The 12276-nt window shown below is 43.0% G+C and overlaps 1 protein-coding gene across 13 annotated transcripts in view; it reads left to right on the top strand.

Annotated features, from left to right (window-relative positions):
- Positions 1–12276, top strand: part of CACNA1B (calcium voltage-gated channel subunit alpha1 B) — a 337646-nt gene that overhangs the window by 254773 nt on the left and 70597 nt on the right. For 7 of the 13 annotated variants that reach the window (XM_083721557.1, XM_083721555.1, XM_083721553.1 and 4 more), the window contains 3 exons: positions 6324–6335; positions 10258–10354; positions 11328–11488. In XM_083721557.1, the coding sequence (XP_083577683.1) occupies positions 6324–6335; positions 10258–10354; positions 11328–11488 (270 nt within the window). The remainder of the gene's footprint in view (positions 1–6323; positions 6336–10257; positions 10355–11327; positions 11489–12276) is intronic. The other 6 variants (XM_083721547.1, XM_083721558.1, XM_083721550.1 and 3 more) reach the window with 1 other exon arrangement.

Raw genomic sequence — 12276 nt, 5'->3', positions numbered from 1 at the left:
GCATCATCAGTGAAGATGCTAGATGCACCTCTGTGGAGGGGGAGTTCCACAATTTAGGGACCCTGCCCTGGACCTCCATTCCTTGCACTCTGAGGGTGATGGAACTACCAAGAAGCTCTACTCTGCAGATCTTAGCACCTGAGGAGGTCATCAGGGATAGAGATGGTCTTTCAGATATATTTCCCCCCTCCTTTGCATAGTTTTATGGGTTCGCAAAGGATGGGGTGGATTTTGTGGCCACTTCATGCATGGCCAAAAGGGGGGCAGGAAAGACAGTGGATCTGCATAATATCTGCATATTTATATTTAAAGGCTGTTAGGTGGCACAGTTTACAGTCAGAGCGATTGCTATTACAGCATTGGATTGTCTTAAAACTTAAGACTTTCATAAGCAGTCTTGGCAAATGTACTTGAAAATATTCTAAACATCAAATATGAAATAGGCCACTGAAAACAATGCCATATAGCCATGGAGGTGGGTGGGATGTATGTTAAAATTATTCCATGCTACCAAGGCCATCCTTAGCATATGCATCACCAAGGTGCAAAGATCCTCCCAGAGCCCCCAAATTTAGTTCAGCCCCCAAATTAACTTTAGCATTTGTCGTAAAGTGAAGAAAAAAATGCAGCTCGTGGAATTCATAGTGTGTGTGTGCTCTGGGCATGTTTTTGTGGAAATGGAAAACTAAAATCGCATGCTGAAATGCATGTGTAGTAGAGCCCTAAGCACTAAGTAGTTAGTCAAAGAAAAAAGAAAATGCCGACAAATAGCGAAAATAAACATTATTTTTTTAAACGATTTTTCTAAATGAATTTGAACTGTAAGTGATGAAATTAAAATGCAATTTGCAATCTTTCACTCGGGGTCAGCGGCTCCTTTGACATGACTGATCACGCGTGGCTTGCATGCAGCCAGGAGGCAGCTCAATACAATACGTAACATATTTTGTAAGAGTTAATTTTGTGTGCACGGAGCCGTTGAGAATGACAAGTGCTGTTGTTGACTCGTCTGACAAGCGCCGCCGTTGTGAATGACAAGCATGTCTTTGGTAAATGAGTGGACAAAGTTGAAAGTCCTTTAGTGAAACAGTTCACCCTTGTGCACATTAATTGAAACAAACAATGAATTAGTAGTTTATTGTACAAAACTCACATATACATGTACAAAACTCACATATACGTAAATTAGTAACAGATATGACTGCTATTTTTAAGCAGCATTTGAACACAGTTTGGCATGGAATCTATTAGTTTCGAACAGTCACTGTTGATTTTCAGATCCCTGTACCACACTTGAATCAGCGCCAGAATGAGCTTCTGCATAGTCATACAATCTACAGCACAGAGGCGACTTTTGCATATGGCCCACAAATTCTCATTTACGTCTAGGGAATTCCCTGGCCAATCAAGTACCTGTATTTGCTGCTCTGTCATGAATTTATTTTGATGTGTGACAGGGGACTAGGTCCTGCTGCAATATCCCAGTCCCGTTAGGATACCTCTTTTCCAGCTCTGGAATAACGCTCTTTCGTAGAACCTCAATATATTGTGGCGAACACATCATTCCTTCTATTGGCTCCAGGCTTCCGACACCATAATGATCAACTGACTTTTCATGTTTGTTCTGAGTACAGGATTATGAGTAAGATAGAAAACGTGCTTTGTTTCAATTAATTTGCACAAGGGTGTAGGTATACATTTCGGTGATACCTAGGTATATATGTATTTTGTTTTTCTAGCTTGATCAAAATTATTTATTATTTAATAACAGGTAGATAGTTAAGAGCTTAGGTGGCTTCAGCAGTGGGCGCCTGGCACCCCCCAGAATTCAGCGCCCGGGTGCCCTGCACGCCTTGCATCCCCGGGTAAAGATGGTGCTGCGTGCTACCCTTACAAACTGGGAGTGTTGTGATATAAGTTGGGGTCCTTCCTGGTGTCTTTTTTATTGTGCATTAAGGATGATATGGAGCATTTGATTGGGGGTCCCGCTTTCAATACTCTTTGTCCCCACAAAGGTTTGTGGACAAATATACTGCTTTGTTTCCAAACGGTGCATAGCCTGTCACATCCTGCTAAAACTTTTAATATCAGAAATGTTTCCAGGGGTCAGGTGGGGGGGCATTATCCTGCTTTTGTTGTGCAATAGTGCAAGTGCCCCTTCAGACGTCAGTAGTGTGGTGACGTTGGGTTAGCACTGGCAAGGCTGATCCTGTTCCTCGATCACTCTCAACCTACTTTGCTCAGCAAGGCATTTCAATTGCTCTGCATAGTAGGGGTGCCATATTTCATAAAGTGAAAACCAGGACACCCCAAAATTGTTGGGCTTTTTGGAAGTTCCCCCCGGACACCAATTCTGCCTTTGATGGGAGGGGAGGAGGTTCGAATGTTCAAAAGAACCTTTTTATTTTTATGTTTTGAAATGGTTAAAGTTTATAATGTATAAGTTTATGTAAAACTAATTAAAAAATTATTATTGTTGTCTTAAAAATTGCCGGTAATGTCCGGACATATGGCAACCCTAGCATATAGGCACTACCACTGAATAGCTGCTCGTAACTCTACAGGGGAGGAACGTGGATCCCTTCTAATTCTCTCCCCCTCAAAAATATATATGAATAAATCAAATTTAAAGGGGCCCAACACACACACAAAACAAGACCCTGGAGCTGTTCGTCTGCAATTCGGTGGGTTTCTTACCCAAGCATACGTGTCTCCTGCCTGCTATTTTCATATCAGTTGCCCACAAAATACTAGTGAAGAAGGTAATAATTCCGTGGCCTCTCTGACTCTGTAAATGCTGCCCTTTGGTGTGTGTGTGTGGGGGGGGATGTGGCTATCCTTCTGAATTTCAACTTCTGTTAGCCTCATCCAGCATGGGGTGGGATTTATGTATATCTGTATTTATTTATTAAAATATTTATATCCCACTTTTCTTCCAAGGAACTCAAGGTGCCCTGCATGTTTCTCCCTGTCCCTATTTTATCCTCACACTAACCCTGCGAGGTAGATTACATTGAGAGATTATGCCTGGCCTTAGGTGAGTTTCATGTGTGAAGGGGGATTTGAACCTTGGTTTCCCAAGTCTTAGTCTGACACTCAGATCACTTCACTATACTGGCTCTGAATGATAACGCGAGTTGTAATCAGACATGTTAGGTGCTCCAGTCTTAGTGCAACATGCTCTCGATGTATATATACCTTCCTCTCTTCTCCTCCTACAACACTGAGAGGAGGACTTCAGAAGCTTCCAGTTTTAGTTAACCACAGTCTCTCATTTCCATCAAACCAGAGATCATGGTTCATGCTAACCATGGTTCATTTAAACAAGCCGGCTTCTTGACCCATGGTTTGTGACGAAACAAACCACTCTTAGTGTCTGGGCAAAATGGAATGCTGTGGTTCAGTAAAATAAAAAGGAAAGATTCCAAAGTTGTCCTCTCTGCCATGCAGGAGGAAGAGAGGGGAGGTCCGTGGCAGCTTGTAAATTTAATTATTTACAATAGGCCAAATAACGAATGTTTTGTTCTTGCAAAGTGTTACACAACTCCTGCTTCCTACCTCATATCAAGATAGCTGGAACGGCAGCTGAAGAAAAGAGGCATATTGAACTGACTCAAGTGGAGGCTGCTTGAGTCAGGGCAAAAGCCAGCCTCAGTCTGCTTTCTTATTTATAAGTGGTCGAGGGGGTGGTAGTGCTTGTCTGTTTCTCCCTCCTCCTCCTTAGTCTCACTCTTGCCTTTGTCAGAATCAAGAGCAGTCAAGGATGCTCGCCTCTATCTTTCCCCATCCCACTCCATTCTGTTTTTGTGTCTTAATAGATCAATGACAGATACTTGCTGTTCAAGTGCCCTGCATTCTGTTTTCTCCAGTCTGGGCCGCAAGAAAACACTTTTGTGGTATTTGTGATTATACTGCTACTAGTAATATTGTAGCAATGTTCTCCTGTCTAGTAATATACTTTTGACGCTGTAGAGCTTTCAGAGTAAAGATTTTCCAAATGCTGATCAATATTTCATATGCAATGGTGAAAATGGAGGAGAAGGTTATCTTGACATTCTGTTAACAGCATCAAATTGAGCAGCCTTACCATACAAATCATTGCCTTTTGCTAGGAAGAAAGCCCAATGATGTTCAGTGGTGCTTACCATTAAATCTGCAGGTGTTGGGAACCCATTCTGGATGGGAACCTCATCACGGAGAGTTTGGGCCTTTGTCTCCTGCTGTGGTCCTGATCTGTATTGGGATGGGGGAGGGCATGCCTGTTGTTTACATTGGGTTAAAGTTCCCACTGGAGGGAATAGATTTTATCTCCCAGAAATGCAAATAGGTATAGAGCCCCCAGTAGGGATTGGGACCTCAACACACAGGGGACTTTTGTCCTTCCTGCTACCATTTACCAGATGCCTGATTCATATGGCAGTTTCCATTTTGAAAGCTGCTCATGCAATAGCTTAACTGCATACATGACATAACGTCTAGGTTGGTCCCAAGACTCCAGGTCTGCCTGTTTGCATTTATAATTGTATTATGGAAAGGAAATTACTTCTCCATTTTCAAGTGTCTGTATCCCAGAAATCATGCTTTCTTCTCTGATGGCTTTTTACACACAGGTCCAACTTACCAAATGCAATGCAATTCCTGGAAACTGTTCCTTAGGCGAGTGTTCACATAACAAATTCCTGATTTCAGTTGATTCCTATGGGAACTTAATCCGATCCAGGATTTGTCTGATCTCTCCACCCCGTTTCTCCAGGGTTTCTTCCTGAAATGGCTGGAGCCAACCAGCAAAAGAGAGACAAAGGAAAAACTGATTTGTCCCATCTCTCCTGCTCTCTAATTTTCCCCATCTTGCTTTCTCCCTCCCTCCCTGCATGGTTTTTGCCCCAAAATGGCTACCACTGACCAGAAAAGTGCAAAAAAAGTAAGGAAATGGGCAAATCCTAGCTGTTCAGATATCGGAATCTATGGAGTATAGTGAGCTTTGGGCATAATTACCTACCTTCACATAAGTTCATTGCAAGCAGGCAGCTAGTGGAAGCTGTGTGAAGGTGGGTGGAGCTGATTTCCTAACTAGGGATGGAAGAGATATTCAGTGCAGATCACAATTCAAGATGAGCCTACCTAATTCAGACTTCTCATATGAATCAAAATACAGCCACTCTTCAAAATGCACACTTCTCTGAATTTAGTGTTTGAAAATGCTCATGCCAGGGTAAAGTTTGCGTAGCAATGTATTAGTGGAAAATGCATGATAATAGGGTGCACATGGGGAACCCTTGACCTGCTTTATGTTGCCGAACTACACCCTCCCATTATCCCTGGCCATTGGTTGTGCTTGCTAGGGCTGATGGGAATTGTAGTCCTGCAACATCTGGAGGGCTGAAGGTTCTGCACCCTTGTAATAGGGGCAATTGCTTGTAGAACTGCATATACCGGTATCTTAAAAAGCCACTTGCGAAAAAGTATCCTTCAAAAGAAATGCATACTAAAATGGTGGTGAATTTTCATGAGGACTTAAAAAAGAAAAGGGAACTTATGTGGAACTAAAATTATGTTTAGAAGAATAAGAAACTTGACAGAAATTGATGTTAACAGTGAAAACCAAAACTGCCTCACTCTCATATAATTTATCCTTTGCCTGCTGTTCCGTGGCTTGAACCAGAAGTGATGAGCAGCAATGGATGGATGAGGAGGAGAGGCTAACTCCAGTGGGATACCTGCTAACATAAAACCTACAATCAGTGTATAGAATTATTATTGCTGACATTTTGCTTAACCCAACCTTCCTCAAAGGTGCTCAAGGTAGTGTATGTGGTTGGGAAAATCTCCCCTTTAGCTGCAAAGCAACCTTGTGAGGTAAGTTAGGCTGTGAAAAAATGATTGGCTCAAAATCACCTGATAAATTTCACAGCCTGAAGAGACATTTGCATCTGGGGCTCCCCAGCCCGAGTACAATCTGGGGCCTGTCAGTTCTTGTTGGACACAAACTCCTATCCACCCCAGTCAGTATGGCCCATGGTCAGAGTGGATGGGCGGTCAGGAGTAATGGGAGCTGGATGATCTGGAAGGCCACTTTGACTGAAAAGGACTTTCCATCCATGCCACTAAACTGAAAATATGTCTTTGGCCAGCTTTGGCTATGCAAGCACATGGTTGTTTCACTTTCCCGTTTGCTTTGTGAAAATGGAGAGGGTGGAGGTCCGATTTCCTTGGTGTTACTTTCTGTGTCATTGCTTTGGAGTTGTGCATAGATGTGTGTTTCTTCCCCACCACTGACACTCTGCTCTTTCTTTCTCTTCTTCTCGCTGGGATCTTCTCTGTAGGAGTTTCATGGGGTAATGCATTACTGTTGTCCCTTGCCAGCTTGTTGATTGCCTGCACATTCACACAGCCACACCCTCCCGGCAATCTGTGTCATGCTGATTCCATCACTGCCTGTCATTTTTCTCAGTATCTGGTGACATTGCCTTTCCTCGGCTAATGGGCTCATGTTTTGCCCATGTTAGCTTTCAGCTGGGTTTATGCTATTGCAGCCATGCCCTCTGTTCTGCCCCGGAGCTTAGCTGTTCTGGGAGCCGTCCACGTCAGTGACTGCAGTGCCTTTAAAATCAAGTCTAGAATTGCAGCAGGACCAAAATTGGATTCTTCATTGGGCCTGGACATTATGCGAGTTGTATCATGCAAATGCTATACTTGCCACAATGGCTCCCAGGATCTTTCCCAGTGCTAGCTTTAACCTACAAACCAACCTAAAGAGTTGGCTTTAATCTTTGGAGTCATAAAAACTTATCTGAAAGATGACTCCCCCCCCCCAAGGCCCTCTTTAGAGGCTGTGATCCAGGTGTCTCTGCTAAGTGAAGTGAGGTACATGGTCGCCAAGCCTAGAGCTTTTCAGATCATGGCTCCTTTGCTGTTGTTATTAACAGTACTGCTATTTAATTTGTACACCACTTAATGTCAAAAATAGGCTTCTAAGCAGTTCACAGGTAGACTCAAGCATTAAAATCCATTAAAATACAAACATTCATAAAACATACAATACAGCAATCTCATTAATGCAATATGGAAGTCAAAAGAGGAGACTCAGGTGAAGAGAGGGAGGGTACATCCTCCCCAGAGAGCCTCACCTGCCACCTGATTTGTGCAGTTTATTTTTTAGCATAAGGTAGAGACCTTCCTATTCACCAAGGTTTTTTTAACTATGATTTTAATGTGGGTCATTTTATCTTGCCTCCCTCCATTGAAACAAAAGAGGCTTTGTATGTGAGGTTTTGTATAGGTATGTGTATTATAAATTGCTACAGATAAGTCTGTTTTCTATTTAACTCCTGGGTATGGCTATCCCTAGACAAGTTGTGGGGGACCTTTGGCCTCCAGACGTTGCTCAACTGTGACACCTATCAGCCCCAGAAATGGCCAAGTATGGTGGGAGTTGGGGTTCAGGAACATCTGAAGAACTAGAGATGTCCCACACCTGCCCTGGATGAAATTGCCTCCTTTTAAGAGGCCAAACTACCCGGTCTCCTCTGTCTGCCTGGAGAATGAATTGACTGTACGTCATCAAAAAATGACAACAAGCAAACTGGCTTTTAGCCAGTTAAGAAATTCACTCTAGCCATAGTAAGACTTAGCTGCAGCTGAAGACTACCTTCAGACTGGAGATTCTAGTGGGAGAGATTCTATTCAGTTTGCATTTAAACCCCAAACTACCTAATTCACAATTTACAGAACGATACACAAAATGAAACAGCCAGCCTTCAAAATTAGAACTTTGCAGAACTTTGCAGTGCAGATCTCCAGATAGGTAATGTGTGCAAAAATGCACTATATCAGGAGAAACTAGTTCGTAAAAACATGCATATTAGGAAGAATAGCATACAGAAGTGTATATATTTAGATAAATGCTCACTAAAATACTGATCAATTTTCTGAATGACTTAAAAAAAATTGCATACATGTTGAAATGTGGAGAACTGACCTAGATTTGAAAAATGTGAAACTGAGAGAAACCAAACTTGACAGTCTCCCATTCTTACCTCCACTGCTTCTTAACAAAGAGCCCTTCTGAATGGCTTCATTTACTTTTCCCAAGCAGATTGACCTGTCTCACTACTTTAATATAGGAGTGGGGGACCTTTCACCTCCCATTCCAGATGCTGATATGGAGGCAAAGAGCACCTTTGCCTTTAAAAATGAACTTTGCACGTGTGAGAAGAAAGAAATGCCACCAACCTCTGCTGGCTATAACTCCACCATTACCACCACCACCACCACCTCTCAAACCCCACACATGTGCATGAACAGTTCAGAGGTTACCACCGCTTATCACTACAGGCATGTAATATGTGTGCATATATTACATGGCTTGGCATGGTTTGAATGGCATGCCGCCTTAAGAGGAAACTAGGCAGGGCCCATGAGATGGAAAAGCAAGCAAACCAATGGAGTCTTTCAGACTGAGGGACATGTGTCTTCTTTGGTTCACCATCATGATCTCCTTTTTCTCTCTGTGTTTGCCTAGAGCAGGGATGAGACACTTATGAGCCTTCAAGTGTTGTTGGACCAACTCTTGTTAGTCTTAACCAGCATGGTCAATAGGAATAATGGAGTCCCAGAACATCTAGGTGGCCACAGGCTCCCTAGTCTAGGGAGGCATTTCGTTGTGATGCACCCTTCAGGGTAGCTGTACGTCACCAAAAGGTTTCCCCTGTGAGGGGTAATATATTTATAGCAGTGGGGTGAGGAACCTCTAGCCTGTGAGCTGGATTTGGCCTGCAAGGCTGTTTTCCAAAGACCATGTCCATCTGTCCTACACCTGCCATGTAGAAACATGGCTGGACTGGGTGCTTACAACGCCGATCCCTGGAGAAAGCAAGACTGAACCCCTGATATATCAGATGATGCATGTGGAGTTCAGTCCTGCTTGGTCACTATCTCCCCACAATCTCTCCTCATTGGCAGGTAGGCAAGACCACCCGCCTGGGAATCACCTGCCATCATTATGCCAGTTGACTGACAGGTGGGTTGTCCTTGCCCACCTACCCAAGTTGTCCCAGGGGGTGGGGGAGATGAGGATCTGGCACACTAGGCCAAAAATATTTCCCACCCTAATTGAAAGGGGAAGGTTAGATTTTATTCCACCACCACCCTCCTTCCATTAAGAATCGGAGGCAGTGGTGCAGATGGGTAATTTTAGACTTAGGGTTTAATGGTCCTACACCTCCACCACTCTACAGATGGTAATGTATGTAACTTAACAATGCAAACTGCTGAGTTCATGCACCTTCCAGCTCATCCTGCTGATGGTGGCCATGGGCGTCTGCCCTGAAGTCCTGCTCTGATGGTGACACGGATAACAACTTTGCTGACTCCTTCCCTTTGAAAATAGATTTTCCTCCTCCCCTACATTTTGTGAAAGGGTCTTCATCAAATGCCTGGGCATGGTTGACAAACGTAGGCTGTTACACATTTTAATAGCCTGGAGTGTGAGAGAGTGGGCATAAATAGGGGCATTTTAAATCTATATGAAACAGCAAACATCTCAATATAAGAGGTATGCTGCTTAAATAAGTTATTTGATTCATTGGATTAATTTTAATAAAATAAAATTTAATCTCAAATTATTTTTAGGTACTTATTGCCTAAGTACTTGTCAATCATCCCAGTGCCTTTGCATTCATTGGCTGAAATATTAGGAGGTGGGAGCAACTGGGTGGAACGTCTGGTTGCATGTATTTCCTTGGAGTTTCTGTATAGTGGGGGCTTTCTGGGGTGGGGGTAATGAAAAAAGCTGAAAATTCAAATATAAGGCTGGAATATATTGGGGGCAGTTGGGGCAGAAATCCCCAGCAGGAGCTCCCATAACCATATCCTCATATGTTGTACCTTCTGTTTCTTGTTCAGCCTTGCAGAAAAGAAATTTTACCTGCATTTTGCTATGTTGTTATGCCACACCAAAAGAGATTGAGCCAAGTTCAGGGGGGAGGGGAGGGCTTAGTCTGCAATCTAACCCCACTTGCCTGCAGGTAAGTCCCATTGGATTCAACAGGATTTATGCCTGAGTAGACACACTTAGGATTGCACTATTGGGCTTCAAACCCCACTTGCACAAATAAGCCGCATTGAATACAGTAGGACTCACTTCTGAGTGGACCTGGTTAGGTTTGCAGCAATGGGGTGAGGATTTTCCAGGCTTTTGCCTGAATCTTGCAAGAATCAAAGGTCTTCATTTGTCCCTTGTGTGCTCTTGCCTTGCAGAGGGAACAAAGGCAAAGATATAAACACCATCAAGTCCCTGAGAGTTCTGAGAGTCCTTCGGCCTCTGAAGACCATCAAACGTTTGCCAAAGCTGAAGGTATGATGTGATCCTCAACCCATCTGCCCTGGCAGATGAGGTAGTGCATAATCTCATTTCTGAGTATGCATGTGGGGGGTGAGATTTGATTTGGTTCACATTTCAATGCAAACTGACCTAATTTGCCATTTTCCAAAACAATACAAGGACCAAAACACACTCTTCAAAATTGGTCAAATTTTGTGGTGCAGTTCTTCAGCTAAATCATGCAGACAAAAATTAGGGGAAATAATGTGGACAAAATATTAGTGGAAAGTATGCATGAAAATGCACATATTAGTGAAGGGACATTCAAAAGTGAACATGTTATGGGAAAATGTAAATACTGGGCAAACTGGTATACAAAAATGTGCCTACTGAGAAAAAAATACCACACTAAAATGCTGATGAATTTTCATGAAGACTTTTTTTTTGAAAGCTGATGAGGAGCTGCTCTTAAAATAGGTAAAGTGAGAAATGAAGAGAAATGAAAACTGATAGATTTGCCTATCTCTGTTCTTCATATCCATCCATGATTACCTTGGCCTCTCCAGTTGCTGGTGCTCCCTTCCTCTCTACTGATTTGTTACCCTTGACCCGTGCTGCCAGTCCCTTCTTCCACTTTCTCCCTTGCTATTCCTTATCCCTGGACCTGCCTCTGCAATCACCTGTGCCATATATCTTCATTTCCACCTAATCCCACTTCACAGACAGAAGGAGCTTTTCCCATTGCAGAGGGCAGGATCCAAGCCAATGTGGCTTTATAAGAATACTCTGCCGACTTCTCCGCCAACTTTTAAACACCTGCTGAAAACTTTTCTATTCCACCAGGCCTATGCAGGCAATTAAGAATGCATCTTTCCAAAATGGCTAATTGCTGTCCGTTTTGAATGATTTTTATTGTATGGTTTTATGTTTTTATTGCTGTAAATTGCTTTGATTTATACTTCATCATGGATTCTGTTTCTGAATCCCCCCCCCCTCTTATATGCAGGCAGTCTTTGACTGCGTGGTGAATTCTCTGAAGAATGTCCTCAACATCCTCATTGTCTACATGCTCTTCATGTTCATCTTTGCAGTCATAGCGGTGCAGCTTTTCAAAGGGCGATTCTTCTACTGCACGGACGAGTCCAAGGAGCTGGAAAAAGACTGCAGGTGCCCAGATCAAACAAATAAATATGTTTTGATGCACAGTATGACCTGATTGATAAGACCTGAGCTAAGCTGGGGCTGGAGGGATGGGGCATCTCCTTTGCTGTGTCCTTCCTTGTGACTAGTGTGTGAGAAGCTCAGGGACCTGGTCACTAGAAGGTGGTCAAGTGCTTTTTCATAGAATCTTGTAACTGTAGCGTTGGAAGGGTCCTAAGGGTAATCTAGTCCTGTTACAAGTTCTAGTGTTTCTCCCTTGCAATGCAAGAATTTAGAGCTTGAGAGCAGCTCCAGTGTGAAGGGTTGGGATGGTTGGGCTCCTGCTGAGGTCCTGTACCCCTGCAAGAGCAGAGAACTCAGGTAGCATATGTAGCTTGTACAGTCAGACAACTGGGTCTATCTAGCTCAGTTTCTCTGCACTGACTGGCAGAAACTTTCCAGCATTTGGGGCAGAGGGTCTCAGGCAGAGATGCCAGGACTTGAACTTGGGACCATATGCATGCAAAGCCTATGCTCAATCACTGATTTATGGCTCTTACCCCAGAGCTTTAAGTGAACTAGTTCAGATTAATGAAGTTCAGTGAACTAATGCCAAAAACTCTGAACTACAGCTGAAAGTTCTCATAACTGCTGGGTGAACTGAACGTGGATTAACTTTTGGAGAACTTTGAATGATTTCTAGTTCATCTTCATGTTTGTTCTCTTACATGTGCTTTTCTACTCCTTATAGAACGCCTTTAAACTTAAAAATAATAATGGTTGGGGAAATAAACAATTTATGTTCCATTCTGTAT

Source organism: Podarcis gaigeae (assembly GCF_964106915.1).
Source record: "Podarcis gaigeae genome assembly, chromosome: Z".
Classification (NCBI taxonomy): Eukaryota; Metazoa; Chordata; class Lepidosauria; order Squamata; family Lacertidae; genus Podarcis; species Podarcis gaigeae.
This window is presented reverse-complemented; position numbering and strand designations above follow the sequence as displayed.